The sequence below is a fragment of the Mirounga angustirostris genome, unplaced genomic scaffold (assembly GCF_029215605.1).
Source record: "Mirounga angustirostris isolate CCGP_5_RB_7025 unplaced genomic scaffold, mMirAng1.0.hap1 SCAF_6, whole genome shotgun sequence".
Classification (NCBI taxonomy): Eukaryota; Metazoa; Chordata; class Mammalia; order Carnivora; family Phocidae; genus Mirounga; species Mirounga angustirostris.
In genome coordinates this window covers 117,612,693-117,632,594 of record NW_026991714.1, presented here as the reverse complement: position 1 = coordinate 117,632,594, position 19,902 = coordinate 117,612,693, and the positions used below count along the sequence as shown (strand labels likewise).

At 42.2% G+C, this 19,902-nt stretch overlaps 2 protein-coding genes across 17 annotated transcripts in view; one reads left to right on the top strand and one right to left on the bottom strand.

The window, feature by feature from the left end:
• The window catches only part of ZNF239 (zinc finger protein 239), a 29,103-nt gene extending 17,043 nt beyond the window's left edge, over positions 1-12,060 (bottom strand). For 2 of the 8 annotated variants that reach the window (XR_006791335.3, XR_010412507.1), the window contains exons 1-4: positions 11,917-12,060; positions 10,530-10,762; positions 9,596-9,636; positions 3,454-3,580 (exon numbers count right to left, since the gene is read on the bottom strand). Coding sequence is in view for 1 of the 8 variants with exons in the window: in XM_045878343.3 (XP_045734299.2) it covers positions 3,454-3,580; positions 9,596-9,610 (142 nt within the window). In the remaining 7 variants the exon portion in view is untranslated. Of the gene's footprint in view, positions 1-2,014; positions 2,061-3,453; positions 3,583-6,011; positions 6,136-9,595; positions 9,637-10,529; positions 10,763-11,916 lie in introns of those variants that run through there. The other 6 variants (XM_064594996.1, XM_045878338.3, XM_045878343.3 and 3 more) reach the window with 5 other exon arrangements.
• The window catches only part of ZNF485 (zinc finger protein 485), a 30,252-nt gene continuing 16,321 nt past the window's right edge, over positions 5,972-19,902 (top strand). For 2 of the 9 annotated variants that reach the window (XM_045878327.3, XM_045878328.3), the window contains exons 1-3: positions 10,628-10,719; positions 14,269-14,372; positions 19,297-19,431. The gene's annotated coding sequence lies outside the window, so the exon portion shown is untranslated. The other 7 variants (XM_064594987.1, XM_064594985.1, XM_064594988.1 and 4 more) reach the window with 7 other exon arrangements.

Here is a 19,902-nt window from a genome sequence, read left to right as displayed (position 1 = left end):
ACAGCAATCCCATTGATAGTGGGTAAATCGGATCATATCACCCTGTTGTCCACTGGCTTCCCACTGAACTTAGCGTGAATTCACACTTTTTACCAGTGCCTTCAATGCCACAAATGAGCACCATATCTGCCCACCATATCTCCCGCCTTTGTTTTTCCCAGGTGCTCCCTGTATTCTCACCACGCTCCTTCCAGATTTCAGATTTTCCTTTGTACTATTCTCTCTGCTTGGAATATTCTTACCCTAATCAGTCACCTGTTTCATGCCTATTAAGCCTTTAGATCTCAGTTGAAATGTCATGTCAGAGGCTTTCCCTGAAACTTTCTTTTTTTTTTTTTTAAAGGTTTTATTTATTTATTTGAGAGAGAGAATGAGAGAGAGAGCATGAGGGGGGGGAGGGTCAGAGGGAGAAACAGATTCCCTGCTGAGCAGGGAGCCTGATGTGGGACTCGATCCTGGGACTCAATCCTGGGATTCCAGGATCATGACCTGAGCCGAAGGCAGTTGTTTAACCAACTGAGCCACTCAGGCACCCCTCCCTGAAACTTTCAACAATACATAATATTATCACTCTTGTCCCATCCCATGCCTTCGTTTTCTCAGGGCTCACTATTCTATCTTTCACAGGACTTAGCAATTTATAATAATATATTGTGTTTACTTAATGCCTCTTTTACAAGACTGTAAGACACATCTCTTCTTTGCTAAACTCCATAGTAGTCAAATTTTAAATCTTGACTATGTATACCCAGCACAGGAAGTATTAAATACATTGCCTTCCCTCCAGAAACTTGGCTGGAAACAAGGAAAATAAATCAGACTTGCAGATCCAATGGTTAATATAAAAGCATAAAAAAAAAAAAAATACCCAATCAGGTCTGATGAGACTGTGAGATATAAATTGAAAGCTCTGAGAAGGAATGGTCAGAAGTTTCACACTAGACTTCAAATAAAATCTTAAAGGACAAAATTAATCAGGAACCAGAGTATCATAACCATCAAAGATTCCAGAGAAAGCCAAGCAGGGAGTTTTGAGGCTCTAAACCAGCTACTAAAGGTAATTCCAGGTTTTTATGCAAAGAGTGACAAGATAAATGATATATTAGGGGAGATAAGTCTACTCACAACATCTACCTTGAGCCTGAAGAATGATGTCAACGATCTGTCTCATTGTTACCATTGTTAGCATGAAGTGGACCTATTTTAGAGTGCTGTCTGTGGGACTTAAGTGTTAATAAATTTAAAAGAACTTAAAGTCAAAAAAGAATTGGTGAGAGGATTACAGATGCTGGGGATGGCAAGGGACAAACTTAATAATGGCTTATTTCTAACCTAGGGGGCTGGTAGAATGTTAATACTGACAAAAGTGGGAATATGAGAAGTTAAAAAGGAAAGTAACTTAGAAAATTCTCAATACACTGAATGTGAAGTGACACTGGATATTCAAGGGTAGATAGCCCATAGCCAAGAAAGTACATGGGAATAGAGTTTCATATGAGGATAGGAAATAAAGACATTAGGGTTATCACAGTAGAAAGGATAGTTGAGGCCATTTATGTGTGCGCCAGCTCTTCGAGGGAGGCAGACAAGTGTTCAGATACAGTGTACATTCTCAACAGGGGTACTACTGACACCAAGGGGGAGATAACCAAAAAAAAAGTGGAGAAACATTGATAGATGGTGATCTAAAGGCAAAGGGCCTTTTAAGATCTCCAAAGTTAGAGGAAAGACAGAGAAGCCAGTGAACATGTAGAGAAAAGGAACAGGAGAAAGGCCAGAGGAAGCAAGAAAACAATGACTTCATACATGTCAAAAAGTTTGAAGGTTAAGGTGAACACTATCAAAGCCATCAGAAGAATTGGTAATAGTAAATCTTGAAGAAAAATTAAAAAAGGAAAAGCTCTGAAAGGGACAAAAGTTTAATAGTGACCTCCAGCTGAACAATTCTGGTACAAAGAGCACAGGCATTAGGTTTACATAAAGAAAATGGAAACACAGGACTCTGACTACTTACAGGGACCAATTCACTCTGTGGTGCTTGTCTTACCTCCCAGGTGTAGCTGAAAACAATGGTTTGAGAGCCACAGTTATGAAAGAACCATGTGGACAGAGGCAGGAAAAAGCCCTGAAAGCCACCATTACAGGCTACTTCTTTTTGGTGGTTTTTGTACAATGTCAGTTTTCACTACAATATGGCAATTTCACATGGTTTAATCTAGTAGGTATATATGTATCTTACATCTAATTAAAAATTCTTTATCATTTTTTTTTTTAAAGATTTTATTTATTTATTTGACAGAGAAAGAGAGCACAAGCAGAAGGAGAGGGAGAAGCAGCCGATGCGGGGCTCGATCCCAGGACCCTGGGATCATGACCTGAGCCGAAGGCAGATGCCCAAATGACTGAGCCACCCAGGCACCCCATATCATTATATTTTTTAATGGGTACACATTTTTCTCTTGTATATTCCACTATAATTTGTATAACCAACACCCTGTGACACATTTGGTGAGTAATTTTTTTCACTATTTTAAATAATTCTACAATGACTTATCTTTTTCCACAATTTTCAGTTGAAGTTACTAATTATTTCCTTACGATACCTAAAAATGAATTATTACATCAAAAATGTTTAATGCTCTTTGATTCAAGCAGTCAAAATGTTTTTGAGAAAAACTGTGTCAATTATACTCATATCTTTCTCTATGGTATGAAATTTTGTCTCATCACAAGTATTGTCTGATATTCAGAAGGGGAGATGGATGAATCCCTGAATGGGAAGAAAAGAAGCAATGGAAACTAGATACTGTAGGGTGGGGATATTTAATGAAAATAAAGTCCAAGCAAAAATGGTACAAAGCCAATGTGGGGAAAATGTGGGAAAAGATAAGAGTACCAATAAGAAGGTCAGTGTGTACGGGAAAGACCACAACCATCTGAAAAGGAAGAGGGGGAATAAGTGAAGAGACAAAGGTATATCAGTATGTGCAAAGTATCCTTTTGATGCCCTGGCTTTCTCCACAAACCAGAGAACTTCAGAGAGAACTCAGAATATTTCAAAAGGGACTCCTCTTCCATGTATTAGCCTGAGCCTGTAATTTGCCATGGTGTCTAGCTGATTTCTTTGGAGTTCATTCGCCATGATACAATGATCTTCACCCTGCTCTGAGAGATTACTTCTGGGTAACAGAGGGATTGGGTAACTGTGCAGAAAGCAAAATCAGTCCCAAGAGATGGTTTTATAAGGGATATGGTTTCTAAGACGACTCAGTAAAGCTACATTCTTCAATTCTTAACAAGCCAAATTCTTTGGCTGCTTAAAATAATCAGAAACATCCTTTGTGCCAAAAGGAAACTTTTGATTCCTAACCCACAATCCCTGGGGCCTCATTACTATTTAAAATTGAAGAAACAAAGAGTCCAGTGGGCAGGTGTCCAGGCTCATGTTCTTACCTACGGAGACCAACTGGCTGTTGTTCTCCAGCATCACAGCTTGGTGTAGCTTCCTCTGAGCGGGGTCCCGGCAGCCCCGCTCCTCCTCAGTGAAGCCCCCAGAGACATCCTTGAATGTTACCAGTTCCTAAAACATTAAGCAAATTCCTCCTCAACTGACAACTGTTTGCACAAATGCCCTGGAAGGACTGTGGGGCTAGTAGCATTGGACAAAGTGAGAAGGGGACAGAAGAAGAGTACAGTGCAGGGAGCTGAGTCATCTAAGTCAAGTTTTGTTGGAACAGCTTTCCTTTCTCATCTACTTGGCTACTTCTATCCAAATCCTTCCCCTCCTGCCCACAACTCACTCAAGCTCAAGCTGTCCAGTTACTGAATCTTTCTTTGTCACTGTCATTTCACGGTCATTGCTGAGTTGTCCTTTCCACCCCATTCCGACCATTATTCTGACAACCTCAACACTCAAGAGAACAATTTGCTGACTGCTCTAACCTCACATTTCTTAATTTCTTTATAGTGCTCATGATCTCTGCCTCATTTCTTCACGCTCAAAAACCATGACCAGGGCCGTTTCACTATGTGGACCACTCTGCTTTTGAAATATTAATCTCTTAATATCCTACTCCTTAAAAACATCTTCCTGATCCTGGGGCGCATGGGTGGCTCAGTCGTTAAGCGCCTGCCTTCTGCTCAGGTCATGATCCCAGGGTCCTGGGATCGAGCCCCGCATCGGGCTTCCCTGCTCAGCAGGAGGCCTGCTTCTCCCTCTCCCACTCCCCCTGCTTGTGTTCCCTCTCTCACTGTGTGTCTCTCTGTCAAATAAATAAATAAAATCTTTATAAAAAATTAAAAAACAAAACAAAACAAAAAAACATCTTCCTGATCTTTTTGCTCTTCCTCTTCCATCACACCTGCTTTATCAAGATCACCACCCTCAACTCTTCCTCTTTTTTCCTTTCAGCCAAAGTATACTTCCGATCTCAAATCTTTCCCTAGTCCTATCAATCATATGTCCTTTCTTGTTCTAAACTAAGTAGTTGAACATTCCTGGAAAAAAGAAAATAGCACACATACACAAACCATGATACTCTCCTTAGGTATTCCCAAATATTTACAGCCAGCCCTGTTTGTCCTCACCTGCAGGCTCCAAATCTCTACCTAACATCTGCACTTAGATGTCTAGGAGGCACTTAAAATTTAATAGGCCCCAACGGAACTCTTGCTCCCAACAATCTCCATCAATATCTGCTCTTCCCTAGGGGTCCCCACTTATAATAAATGGCCAGAAAACCCACCCAATTGCTGAAGCCAGTCTTAGAAGTCATTTTGATTCTCTCCTCTCTCCCTCACATTTTATCCATCACCAAGTCCTACCTCTAAAATGTATCAGAATCTACCCACTTCTCTCCACCTTGCACAGTTATGGTTATAAGCCCCAGCCATCATGTAGTCCCAACTGTACCAACCTCCCAGTTTGTCTCTCTGCTTCCATACTTGCTGTCCAACACAATGAATTTTCTACATAGTAGCCAGGGTGATCCTTTAAAACATATACCACATCAGGCATGAAACCCTCCAAAGGCTTTGCAATGGACATCAAGTAAAATCTAGATGCTTCATCTTGACCTGCAAGGTTTTATAGACTGGGTCCTGTCATTTCTCCAACCTCAGCCTGAATCACTCCTCCCTATGTATCACACTCAGCCCCAGTGACCTTGCAGGTCCTTGACAACATCAAACCCATCCCAACTTAGGGCCTTTGCACTGGCTGTCCCCTCTGCCCAGAACGTTCTTTTCCCACATCTTCACACGCCTGGCTCCTTATCATTCAGGTCTCAGCCAAATCGCTACTCCTCAGAGAAGCATTTCCTTGACTGTCTAATCCACAGTGGCACCCAGAAACTACCACTTCTTGTTTTAATTTCTTTGTACTACTTATGTCTTATCCCATTTTCTTATTTATTCATTTGCTTTCTTATTTAACTGTCTCTCCCCACTAAGATATATATTCCTTAAGAACAGAGAGATATTTGATCCTTGCATCCCAAGGCCTCAAGCAATGCCTGGCATCTAACAGGAATCCAGGCGTTTATTTAGTTAACTTCACAGTGACTCTGGTTCCTTCCAGGGTTCTGTTGATGGAGCAACACTTCTCAAACTACCTCTGGTGAAGGACAAGTTTATTTTAAAAAGTTTCTAATATGTCACACTTTTGTCAGATATTTTTACAAAATACAATAAAAAAGAGTTACTAGAAATAAAAACCCAGATGTATAAAATACCAATGCCATTTTAAAAAATATTAGATTTGACGGACATAACATTTTTAAACACTCTTTAGTTTCTCTCCTTATGTCTTTGCAGACTGGTAACAAGCAGCAGTCTGTGGACTGGCACCAGCCTTCGGGCCACACCCTGAAAAGCAGAATGACAGAATACACACAAAATGACTAAGAACCAAGTGAAGCCAAGGAAGCAGCTCAACTCTGGGCCAGGGAAGTACCTGATAACCTTCAGAACTCCCAACACCTCAGGCCTGAAGCTGAAGGGGCACTACTCACACGCTCCTCAGGAATCTGAAGAAAACCAGGCTGTTTGCAGGAGTGACAGGACTACCCTACTTATCACCAGTGGAGAAGGTAATGATGAGGAAAGGTGGCAGTTTCCTCCCAAGCTCTCCTCTCAAGGTCTTGGGTATCCACTGTGTCTGAGGTGAAAGAGATGAGATTGGGCTCAAGAAGCCTGCAAGTCCAGCGGCACCTGGGTGGCTGTTGGTTAAGCATCCATCTCTTGATTTCAGCTCAGGTCATGCTCTCAGGGTCCTGGGATTGAGCCCCGTGTTGGGCTTCATGCTCAGTGGGGAGTCTGCTTGAGGATTCTCTCTCTTCCTCTGCCCCTACCCCGCCATGCGCTCTCTCTCTCCCCCTCTCTAAAATAAATAAATAAATGTTAAAAAAAAAAAAAAAAAAAGCCTGCAAGTCCCTGCGCAAAGGTGGGACAGAGAAGGGGTAGAAGTGTAGGTTGCTGCCTCAGGGAGCCATACATACACCCACTAGGACAACAGCGCCTGGGGTACATCGGAGCAGTAGAATTAGCCACTCCTCTCAATCAGACTTTCTTCTCAGCCTCAGAGAACAAGGTTTCTTTCTGTCCAAGGCTAACCTCTCCTGATGCATTCTAGCTCCAATCCTTTTCTTCCTTCTGAAATTCAAGTCCATCAATTATCTTTTTTCCCTTTCATTTCTGATTCATTTTTCCACTCAGTCATCTGGATGGTCTAAGACTCCTACCCAATCTCAATAATATTCAAACCACTTCAGATCTTGTCAACTCATGTCCCAAATCTCCCACCATAGTATTACCTCTTCTTTATTTTCACTGCCACTGTTCCATGTAAGGCCCTCATTTCATACCTAGACCACAATAACTCCTTACCAAGTCTTTAAAGTACAAGTTTTGTCATCTTTCAATCCATAGACTGAAAGACAGAATCATTACTTTTTTAAGATCTCACAAAGTGGTGGGGAGAATTCCATGCCAAGAATGGAAAGGGCACATACACATATATATAATATATAAATTTTTTTTTTTGAAATGACATATTGATGGACTAGATTGGAGATTACTGGATAAGAAATGGTGGAACAGTGGGCCAAATGAAAGGAATCAGTGTGACAAAGGAAAAGGGAAAGAAAATAGTGGTTCTGCTAAAGACAAAGGGGGGAATGAAGGAATCTGAATAATGAAGAGTCGTGTCCCCCGCCCCCCTATCAGTGGAGCTAATAAGTTACACCCAAGGTGGACTCAGTATCCTGAAGGCCAACCAAAGGGGAAGGTCATGGGACTAGTAGTTTCCTGTTCCCACCTGACAAATTTCCAACTTTTTAAAACTACATATATCATGTGGCTTTCCACTTCCTTTTCAGAGCCCATCCTCGCTGGATCCAACAATTTACTTAGAGGTAGGAAACAGTAATGCTGAAGTCAGGAGGTGGACAAGATCTGTCATCACAGAGGATTACCTGCAGTCAACCAGATGTCATGCTGTAGTCTAGAATAGCCCTTTACATGCTGCTTCTGCCTTGACTTGTATTTCTCACATCCATTTTGCAACTCCTTCTAGTTTCAGGACAATCAACAACTGCCTTTCTGAAGCATGAAGATAAGTTAAATGTTTCCTCCTCCAAGATCTCATAGTATTTTTCCCATCTCTCTACCAAAGCTATAAAATCTGTCTTCCAAATTAGCTACAAGATTCTAAAGGATAGGGGCCATGTTCCGCTAATCTTTAAATCCCCAGCAACTAGCTCAACTGACTAGGAATCTAAATGATATTTATAAATTCACATTCAACTTAAATGAATAATGAAAAGATACAAGTAAAACTGAACTTCAGGATCATCAAAGGAAACTCTTAATTTTACAGATGAGAAAACCAAGGCTCATGATAGTGAAGTGACTTACTCAAGGTCACAAAGGGAGGGGTTAAATTGGGACTCCTGCCTTTCAGCAGACTCAAGGAGAATGTCTGGTTTATAAGAGAACACTCAATAAATATCGGTGGAATGAAATCCTTTCTTTAAATTCAAGTTATTAACATATACCAGAATCTCAAAATTTCACTATATTAGCAATCCCCATCGTTGTGATAAACAATCTTCATCAGGGACCAGGTAGAGGAAAAAGGAAGGAAAATACAGAGAGCACAGGGTCTTATTCACATTAATTTCCCTTGAAGTCCTCAATTCCTTTTCAAGGCACAGAGATGGCATTCTCAGGACCTTGAGGCAGCTTACTGCCTTCTAAGCCCATTTTTATAAGAGCTCATGTTCTCTTTCTATGTATATAAGAACTGTATTTGCCAAGCAAGTTTGCTGGTAGTGGTGTTAAGAAACAATTGTTTCTTCCTTAAAATCCAGCCTGATATTTCATTCAAGGAACTTCTGGTGTAATTGACCTCTTTAGCTCTGGAGAGGGAATAGCATGGAGTTGGAAGACATGGGCTTTCCTCTGACTCTGCTGCTCTGCAACAGAGGACACGGTGTTTGCCTTCAGCTTTCTCAGAATTAGAGCTCTCCTTGGTAAAATGCCAGCACCAAGGCAGAGAGGGGGCTGGCTGATCCCTTCCATTTCCAACATTCTATGATTCTAAGTGTCAATCTTGAGGTAACTTTCTAGGAATGGTTTTATAGAGACAAATGAGTAATCAGTTTCTTAAAAAGTGCTCCTCGGTAATTTAACAATTTATTGTACCAATTAAACATGTAGATATGTTGGTAAAGGGAATGAAGCAATCAAAGCATAAAAGATGAATAACCCATCTTACCTACCTTAATGATGCTCACATCGAGTATGTAGAGAAATATCTCACAATAAATCCAACAAATCGTTGGGTGTACAAAGGCCAATGGGATTAAAAAAAATTGAAATTCTTTTAGTAGGTTTGGGGTTGGGGGAAGTGCCTACGACTCTTAATTCTTAAAAAACACCACAGATAACTCTGATGAATATCTTGGTTAAGAAGCATTTCTGGGACTGATTTGGTAACTACTGCGCTGGCATTTAACAAATTTTTTTAATGTTTAATAAATGGTTATTGTTAATATGTATATTTTATTTTTTTCATACATGGAATCTGCTCATGAAGAAAAGCACCATAATTTATAATTGTTTGTCTTCCTGAGACTACTGAACACTGGCCAGAGCATGTGATAACTGAATAACTTTTAATATGAGTGAAATGTCTTGGCAGGAAAAGGGTGACTTTGAGAGAGAACCAGGCAAAGATGCTGTGTGGAGTCTTTCAATAGAATAGCTGAGTGCTTTGGGGAGTGGGCCAAGTTCATAGAGGGAGGGTGGTTCAGTAAAAATGATGTGGAATTTAAAGTAAGCAGCCACATGTGCAGACTCTGGCCACATCATTTGATAGCTACATGTCCTCAGTATATTAATGTTCTTACACCCATATTTATAAAATGTATGTCTCACACTGAAGTCTGACAATAAAAATAAAGTACAGAACAAACACAGGACCTGACACCAGATAGGTGTCAATTAATGCTGATGTTCTTCCTTTGTTCCAAGCAAGAAAGGTTATGTTCATTCTCAGAGAGATGGCATTTTCAGAGAAGAAACCCCAACTCACCTGGAACTTGGTCATTTCCTCCTCTCAGGAAGGACAGAATCCTGGAAAAGTAGAGTTAGAGAAAGAGAAAAAGCCATGAATATCAAGTCCACCTTGCAGGATACAGAGTAGCCAGTCCAGCAAGACTGTAGGAAAAAAGTTACTCTGCTCCTGCTACTAACCTCTTTTCAGTCAACCCTTCACACGCTCTCTCCTGAGATGCCTTCCTAGTCTCCCCCAGGCTGCACCTCCCTCGCCTCTCTCCACAGGGTTTTGGATTAAACAGTCCAAGCCTCCCCGCCAAACCCACGAGGGTGAATAAATTCCGCTGCCCCCAGCAACACTAAGATGTGTCAATTTCCTCAGGGTTTCTGATTTCTGCCCTAAAGTTCGAGAAAGACCGGTAGGAGCTCTCGGCTTGGATGCTTTGCCTCAGAATGGATTTCGACTCCCTGAGGTGCCTTCCCTGACCTGCCTCATTTCTGGGGTGGGAGGACAGTGTTGTGGGGACAGAAACCTCGGTCCCTCAAAGAGGCCCCTCTAGGTCGCCTAACGTCCACCGAAAACCGTGGAATAAGGCCAGTCACCGGCACAGAAATGGCCGGTGCGACCAACTACGAAGCCTCCAGGCCGGCCAAAGTCAGAGCTCAGCCGGGCGAAGGATGGATCCCTCGGAGCCGCAGCCACTTCTGCGCTGGGGGCGCTTAGACTCAGGTGATCACAGTCAGGTCCGGCGGACAGAGCGGCGGTCGCGACGCTCGGACGCACGTGCGACCCCGGGCCGCACCTCCTGCAGGTCGCGCGCCCTCCCACAGCAGCCCAACCAGGTTTCCGGATCTCAGCGGCCCTGCACCTCCCCCGAGGCACTCCCACATCCCAACCACCAGACGCCTCCCTGCCCGCGGCGCTGGCTGTCCTGTCCCGCACGTCTCACCTCCCACGTGGAATACGATACCTGGAAAAGCAGGACTCCCGACACTGACCCGCACCCGCTCCTACGGGCTCGGAACTACAAGTCCCAGAAAGCTGGGGGATGGCCACGCCCATTTCCGACGCACGCTTCCGGCGCTGGTCCGGACTTGGCGGGCTGTGACGCCGAGGGTTGTTGCTTTACGCCGGCGTCTGCTTGTTCGCTGTTCTTTGAGGTTAGAGGCTAATTTGTTCAAGTTCCCTTACTTTTTTTTGTTGCTGTTGTTAAACAAACGCGTAAGAATTATTTTAGGAATACCCATTAAAGGGTTTTTTATTTTGCTGAAGTCCTACTGGCGTGAAAAGAACGTAAATATCAGCTCTAATTTTGTTTTTGCCTTAAACGAATATATGCTACTCAGCATCACCAATTCGGCTCCAAAGTTCATGCATTTGGCAAACATGAGGGCCTGCTATGTTCCAGGAACTTAAAAATCACTGTGGATATTAAATTTTTATTTATTTATTTATTTTTAAGATTTTATTTATTTGACAGAGACACAGCGAGAGAGGGAACACAAGCAAGGGGAGTGGGAGAGGGAGAAGCAGGCTTCCCGCGGAGCAGGGAGCCCGATGCGGGGCTCGATCCCAGGACCTGGAATCATGACCTGCGCCGAAGGCAGACGCTTAAGACTGAGCCACCCAGGCGCCCTGGATATTAAATTTTAGTGGGACAAAGAAGCAATACTTGTTTATACATAAATGGTATAGTGTGTTATAAAGTGATATGTGTTACAGAAAAAGTAGAGCCGAGTTGGAGGATTAAGGGGTGTTGGTGTGTGTTGAGATATGCTTTGCAGTTTTATTTTTTTAAGATTTTATTTATTAGAGCACAAGCAGGAGGAGCAGCAGGCAGAGGGAGAAGCAGGCTTCCCGCTGAGCAGAGAGCCAGATGCGGGGCTCAATCCTAGGACCCTGGGATCATGACCTGAGCCGGAGGCAGACGGTTAACCGACTGAGCCACCCAGGCACCGCTGCTTTGCAGTTTTAAATAGGGGTTATTGGAGCAAAACTACTGAGATGAAGTAATCAGTCTCGCGACATTCAGAACTCTTTCTTAAATGTACACAGGCAACTATTTATGCACACACATACTTTTTTTTTTTTAAGATTTTATTTATTTGACAGAGAGAGACACAGCGAGAGAGGGAACACAAACAGGGGGAGTGGGAAAGGGAGAAGCAGGCTTCCCGCCAAGCAGGGAGCCTGATGTGGGGCTCGATCCCAGGACTCTGGGATCATGACCCGAGCTGATGGCAGACGCTTAACGACTGAGCCACCCAGGCGCCCCACACACATACTTTTTAAACAACATGGGGTCATGCCATATGTATGGGCCTACAGTTTGCTTTTAAAAATACAATAGTACTTACTGTGTATCATAAATTTACCAGAGAAGGGGCGCCTGAGTGGCTTCAGTTGGTTAAGCCTCTGCCTTCAGCTCAGGTCATGATCCCAGGATCCTGGGATTGAGCTTGGCATCGGGCTCCCTGCTTAGCAGGGAGCCTGCTTCTCCCTCTCCCTCTGCCTGCTTCTCTGCCTCCTTGTTCTCTCTCTCTCTCTGTCAAATAAATAAATAAAATCTTTAAAAAAAACCAATAAATTTACCAGAGAAACAAACCCTGCCCCCTTGAGACCCTTTTAATTATTACAGCCTTCAAGGGGAGAGCAACAAAATTCTCCCAGGCTGCACCTTCATTACCTTCACCCCTTCCTGAGGGGCACAAGGCCACTCCCAACTCTCCCCAGGACCTTCCCTTCAGATTTATTTTGGGAGTTAACTGTTGCCTGGACCTCTCCTCTGTATCTTCCCCCTTCGTTAGTGTATTAGCTTCCAAATGCTGCTGTAATAAATTACCACAAACCTAGTGACAAAAAACAAAACAACAAAAAACAAAAAACCCCCACAAATTTCTTTTCCTACAGTTCTGGAGGTCAGAAGTCTGAAATCAGTTTCACTGGGCTAAAGTCAAGGCATCAGAGCAGCCGGTTCCTTCTGCAGGCTTAGAGAAGGATTTGTTTCCTTGTCTTTCTCAAAGTACATTTGATAGCCTCTATTCCTTGGCTGTGGCTTCTACTTCCATCTTCAAAGTGCTTGACTCCAATCTCTGCTTCTGTCATCACATTACCTTCTCTTGCACTGAGTCTTCTTGTGTTCTTCTATGGACTGATGTGAGGACTTACATCAGCCCACCTGGATAATCCAGGATAATTTCCCTACATCATGATCTTTAATCACATTCACAAAGTCCCTTTTGCTGTATGAGGTAACATTCAGTTTCTTCGGATTAGGACAGGGACACATTTGGGTGACCTACCATGTTTGGAGAGGCTCCTCCTCTGAGTTGCTTTCCTACCTTTTGTCTGGGGAACACAAAGTATCAGGGCCCTAGTGCTCTCCTAAATATTCCCTGATCCATTGATTCTGTCACCCTTGCCCTGACTCTCACTTTCTGATGTTCTCAGTTACCTCCTCATCCAATTTAGAGGCCATGGCTCATCACTGTGGTTAGTCCTTTGCATATACTGTCAACTCCCTTGCCCATGTCTCACTTGGTTATATTCTGCCGATAAAACACCAAACCTGGTTGAATCCAATTCTCTGCCTGTTCTGTGCTTGCACTTGTGTAGTAGATGTGGCCTGAGAGAAACACATGGCCATGATGATTGGTCTCACTTTCAATTTATGACCACTAAGGTCAAGTGGGCCTTTAATGCTGCCCAGCTATCCTACTACATTTGCTTAGTCCATACATTCTTTTAACAGTTTCACAGCTTCTCCTCACTCTTCAAGCCTCTGACAACTCTTTCTCCCATTTCACTCACAGCTGATGACTTTGCTTTCTATGAGAAAAGAGAACTAAGAGAATTATACTGTCCTACAAGTCCATCTGCCCACCGTTCTCCACTGGAATCTGTATGCTCTGCTTCCCATTCTGAATGAACAGCCTCAGTTCCTATTTAAGACAACTCTCCATTTGCACCCTGAATTGTATCCCCTTTCTCACACATGAGGGCATTCTTCTCTCTCTTCTGTATCACCAGTTTTTCATTCCATACCGAATCATCAACATACTAATGAATATGCTGTAGTATCTTCTATAAAATATCCCTTTGTCCTTCATCCCATTTCTCAAGCTACTACCCCATTTCTCTGATTCTCTTTATTGCAAAACTCCTTAAAAAATTGTCTTTAAGAGATGTTTCCAATTCCCATTCTCTTGAATCCACTGCAATTAGGTGTTTTTCCCCACCAATCTAATGGAAAAGTCACCATTAGATTTCAATATCCTGTGTTCAAAATCTATAAATGAAAAATGTTTAGAATGGGAGAAATTGACAAATTACTATAAACCTTGGGTATTTTGACACACCTCTTACAAAAAAAAAAAAAAAAAAAAAAATCAAGCCAGCACAAATCTGCTTGGGATATGGAAAATCAGAAAAATACAGTTAAGCCTGATTTAGTAGGTAAATATAGAATAGTAGACCCCCAAAGCAGAAAATAACTGTTTTTTTAAAAAACATGAAAAAGTCACAAAAATCCTATTAAAAATGATAAAATGTCAACAAATTTTACAGAGTTTATATTATATAGTCAACTTGCAGTTATCAAAATGGACTTTAGATGGACTCTCTCTATAGATGCTAGCCCATGAATCTGCTGTCCACAGGATTTCTGACATCACCTACCAAAGTGCTGAACTTTTTTTCTGTCCATCCAGAGGTTCTCAAATATTACTTCAACAGCAAAAGCTGATCTCCAATCCTGTAAAGAACATGGCAGCCATCTGAGAAAGGCCTGCAGTTGGAAGTAATGCTATTTGGAGTATGTAAACCATCTATTGTGCTTTCATATAAAAACCAATTAGAGCATTGAAATGTATCATTTATGACTCTGATTCCTACTTTCCAAGAACCTAAGACTATATGTTACCTGGATTATTTTGACTTTTATAATGTGCAATGAAGAACTTTATCTTTCTGACACTATCACCATTTTATAGATGTAGAAAACTAAGACAAAATGGAATTTTCCTGAAGTCACTCAACTTGTTATTGGCAAATCCTGTTAAACCAAGATATTGCCTCTTGTCAGGGCAGTGCTTTTTTTCCTCTAAAAATCCGCCCCCGGGGTAGGATTGGTGTGGATGGAACCATCTAGAAGTCTAGCCTAAAGTTCTAGGGAGAGAGGTAGGGTCAGATGGTTAACAGAAGGATTTGAGGACAGACCTGAGACTTATATCCTGACTAACAGGGCAACAGTTGTTCTCAAATTCTGCTGATTGCTTGGAACAGGAAAAGGCCCACTTGGAAGAACATGTTCTTAATGTGGTGAGGAAGAGGAAAGACAAGAATGGCAGCCTGCCCAGATACCAGAGAAAATCCTGGTTCTGTCTATGTCTTTTAACAAATTAAGCAAATATTAGCATATATATGCCAAATACCATACCTTTATCTTACGTATTTTTTCCATACACTTTACTGAGAGGTAGGTAGTGTGACCCCATTTTACAGGTTTTACATTTTAAAAGTTTCAAGAAGCATATTTAGTGTCTCATAATATGTTTTCCAATCTCATAATAAGGGTAGAGTATGGATTCAAATCCAGATTTTGGGTTTTTAAAAAATATTCCAAAGCACATGTTTTTCACAGTTGACTCCCTTTATAATTATCCTATGTTTCCATGTAATTTTCCCCTTCAAGACTTGGTTTTCTCATTTATGAAAGGGACCCAGTAATCACAGCCCTTTTCAAGGAAACTGCCAGGAAGGCAAAAGGGGTTAAACTGTTCCAGGAACTTTCCAGAGTTCTATATGGTTGAAGATAATTATCACTGAAATGTGGTGCATTGTTCTTAGAAAATGTCAGGAGGTGTTTGTAGGGATGAGTTGAGAGGCCTCAGCAGGGGTTGTTATGGGGACAAAAATATTCACGTTGTGTTCTGCACAGTTTAGAATCCCTGGAGAATGATCCCTGGAGAATTTCCTCCCAGGGTGGTGCTGAGACCTTGGGATGTATGCTGAATGGCATTCTGCTGACAGTGATCAACCTGCCTACAAACATATACCCCATACTCATTCACACAAACTATATACATAAATACAATCTGTACCCCTTCACAAGCATGTTCCCACACAACCATATTCATACACAGCATGTGCTTACACTCTCACCCATTATTGTCCATGAGAGAGTACATTATAATTCTCAAATTTTTTTCAGTTCATATATTTTAAAAACTTTTTATTTTGAAATAATTATAGATTCACAGGAAGTTGGAAAAAATGGAGGTCCCTGTATCCTTCACCTAGTTTCTTCTAATGGCAGTGTCTTAGATTTTGTAATTTTCAGGATATAGATTCTGTAGATGTTTTGTTAAGTATATACTTAAGTAATTTTCTTAGGAAAGATCATAAATGATACTGTTTTTTATTTTCAGTTTTCACATGTTTATTATTTAGTATATAGAAAATTGATTAATTTTTATGTTGATCTTGGACCCAGTGATCTTGCTGAACTTAGTGGTTATCGGAGGGCTTTCTTTTTTAAATGCTTTTTTGACATTGTTCACATAGAGAATAATATCATCTATAATTAGAGATCATTTTCCTTCTTTATTTCCAATCTGTATCCCCTTTATGTTTTTTCTGACCTATTGCACTAGCTAGCATTTCCGGTACTATGATGCATAAGATGATGAGAGCAGACATCCTTGTTTGTTACTGTCTTAGGGAGAAGGCGTTTGATCTTAACATTAAGTTTGGTGTTACTTTAGGTCTTTATCAATTTGAGGAATTCCTTTCTATTCATAGTTTGCTGAGTGTTGTTATCATGAATAGTTGTTGGATTTTATGAAATGCCTTTTCTTTTTCTTTCCTTTTTTTTTAAAAAGATTTTCTTTATTTGAGAGAGAGTCTCATGTGCATGCATGAGTGGGGGGAGGGGCAGAGGGGGGAGGAAGAAGCAGACTCCCCGCTGAGCAGGGAGCTGGAGGGATGGGGAGCTCAATCCCAGGACTCTGGATCATGACCTGAGGCAAAGGCAGATGTTTAACTGATTGAGCCACCCAGGTGCCCCTGAAATGCTTTTTCTTCTATCAATTTAATGATCTTAGTATTTTTCTTCTTTAGTATTGATATGGTAGATTATACTAATGGGTTTTCAAATATTGAACCAATATTGGTTGCATATGTGGAATAAATTCCACTTGGCTGAGGTATATAATCCTTTTTATACATTGCTGGATTTGATTTGATAATATTTTCTTGAGGATTTTTACATCTAAATTAATGAGATATTGCTCTGTAGTTTTTGTTTTGTTTTGTTTTGTTTTGATTCACCCTGGTTTGGGTTATCAGAGTAGTGATGGCCTCATAAAATAAGCTGGGAAATGTTTCCTCTTATTTTTTGGAATAGATAGTATAAAATTTTATGTTAGTTCTTCTTTAAATGTTTGATAGGGGCGCCTGGGTGGCTCAGTCGGTTAAGCGGCTGCCTTCGGCTCAGGTCATGATCCCAGGGTCCTGGGATCGAGTCCCGCATCGGGCTCCCTGCTCTGCGGGGAGCCTGCTTCTCCCTCTCCATCTGCTTGCTTCTTTGCCTACTTGTGCTCTCTCTCTATCTCTCTGTCAAATAAATAAATAAAATCTTAAAAAAAAATGTTTGATAGAATTCTCCAGTGAAACAATGTAAACCTGGAGATTTTATCTTAAATTACAAGTTCAGTTTCTTTAATAGTTCTATAACTATTCAGATTGTCTATTTTTGGGCGGGGTAGGTTATGGTTTTCAGGGAATAGGTTCATTGCTTCCAAGTTGTCACATTTATGAATGTAGAGTTGTTAGTAGTAGTCCTTCTTGAGCCCTATTTGGGGGACTCACAGTATGGTAAGGAGCCTTTTGCCTAAATAGCGGGACTGAGGCTTATAGGAATGTTTGTATCTGTTTTCCAAGGTAAATGATCTGCTGTGTGGATGATCTAACAGTGCTTTTTTCCCTCTATCTTATTTTAGTCTTGCCCCACCCCTATCCAGTACCCTTTTGCCATCTCTCCTTAGCTGATTCCAACCCAGACCCCAGAGAAAGGCAGTAATGATGTGGCCCCTGAGGCCATTGAGGCCCTGCTAAGCCCTCCTTTCCAGGATGCTCTCCATGTTGCGAGAGCCAGGTGCTCTGGGAGGAAGCTTGTGAGGTCTCCATCTGGGGTCTACATTTTCTGCCTGTTGTGGTCTTGGGACCTGGAGGAGCACCAGCCAGGGAGCACCTCAGTCTTTAGACCTCAGCTGGAAAGCCCTTGGGAGACACACAGAAAGAAAGGTGGAGGGACTTCGATTTACAGATTTCCTCCTGGATGCCCTGTACTGGGCTTAGGGCCCAACGTTCATCCTTGCCTGTTAAAGCACTGGGGAATAGGGGTTATTCCTCACTTGTCTTAAATTGAAGGCACAGAGGATGAGAGAGAAAGGGGCCATGACTTGCACAAGATTCTGCTGTTGGTAAATGGCAGAGTCAGGATTGAAACTCATTACCTTAGGTATTGCATTGGAAGCACTTTCACTATAGCACATTTATCTGTCACCTCATCTTTTCAGGGGATCAGAGATGCAACAGGCCAGAACAGAGATGAAGAAAGGAACTTTTGTTGGACCCCTTGGGCTCTGCCTCCCAGTCCAGCCTGCTGGGGGAATCAATCCAACATAGAAATAGCAGGCCAATTAAGATGGTGGCAGATGCAGGTCCGGTCACAGTGGACTCCTAGGAAAGCTGGAGAAATCACTGTTGGAGCTGGAAAAGGGAGGTCAGGGCTTCCATGTGGATTTGAGCCCTTTCCCCAGCCAGGCTGGCTCCTGACTGGAGCAGGGGATCACAGAGCTCCCTCTGTCCAGATCCCTGTGAGTTCTAAGAATGTCTCCACGTCTATTTCCCAAACTGTCTCCAGGGTGTGCTCAAATGATGTATAATCATAGAAATGAAGAGGATGATGAGGGGGGTCTCATCCAGCCCTCTTTTCAGACTGGGAATCAAGGCCCAGAGAAAAGAAGCGAATTGGTCGAGTGCCTCCAGGCAAGCAGGGAGGGGCAAGGAGGGAAGTTAATCCTGCCCAGTAATAAAGGGCTCTTGGTGCTGCCTGCTAAGGGGGGAGGGGGGAGGGGGAGATGGCCCCAGGGCTGTGGAAACTCATCATTATAGTGTACATGCTGCTAGATGCACCTCCGCATGATTCCTGCACTCACTCATTCAGAAGCGTTCAGCGACTATATTCTATGTACCTCATCACATAAAATGCTGTTTCTCCACATGGCTCCACCAGCACTGGGAGGGAGGGTTTTAGCGGTTTTCAGCTTTATGAATCCTCTCTTCTCCCCCATCAGCCTCTCCATCCTGATTGTTGTTGCTGTACTTCCCACCTTTCTTCAGACTGTATCTGTTGACTTTCTCTAAGATACCGGGCACAGCCAACTAAGAGATACTAATGAGTAGCTAACTTAAGGAGCATACCCCAATCCAAGGTTAAATGTATCATAGAGTATCCCTAAAGATCTAGAAATCTTTAAAACCAAAAAAAGGTTCCATTTAGATGTTGTATTAGGATGATAGAAATGTAAAAGAAAAAAGATCTGTGTGGAGCGGGCAGGGTTGGGTTGCCGGATTTAGCAAATGAAAATGTCCAGTTCAATTAGATGAAAATGAAAATGCCAAGCTCAATTAGAATTTCAGATACATAACGAATGACTTTTTTTTTTTTTTAGGAGATGTGTGTCCCTTGTAATGTTTGTCTGAAATTCAAATGTTGCTGGGCATCCTGTATTTTATCTGGAAACCCTAGAAGAGTGACATGTTTCCAAGAATGCCTTAAAAGACTCTAAGTGGGTAATTACAATCTGGTAAGCTAGCCCGGCCTTCGGCTTAGCCACCTACCTCAGAGAAAGAGGATACTGAGAATAGCTGCACAGAGCTTCTCAACAGCTCAGTTACCAGCTCCTCCTGGCTCACCTTCTCTGTCCTCTGCCTTTCCCTCATCTTCCATGAAAACCCACACCTTCTCTGCTTCAGGCACCAAGAGCAGCTAAAGGCAGGAGTGGTGGAATGAGATTGCTAAGGCAGGGGCCGTGGAATGAGATTGCTAAAGCAGGGGCCGTGGAGTGAGATTGCTTGGGTGTAAATACAGGCTCCGCTACCAGAAAACAAGACACCATGGGCAGGTTTATCAATGTCACTAAGTGCTGATTTCCTCCTCTGTAAAATGAGGCTTGTGAAAGCTGCCCCTCTCAGGCTGTCATGAGAACTGCAGGAAATAAGGCGCAGAAGGCCTGCATCACAGTGCCCTGTACAAGTTAATTTACCTGTTTTGACAT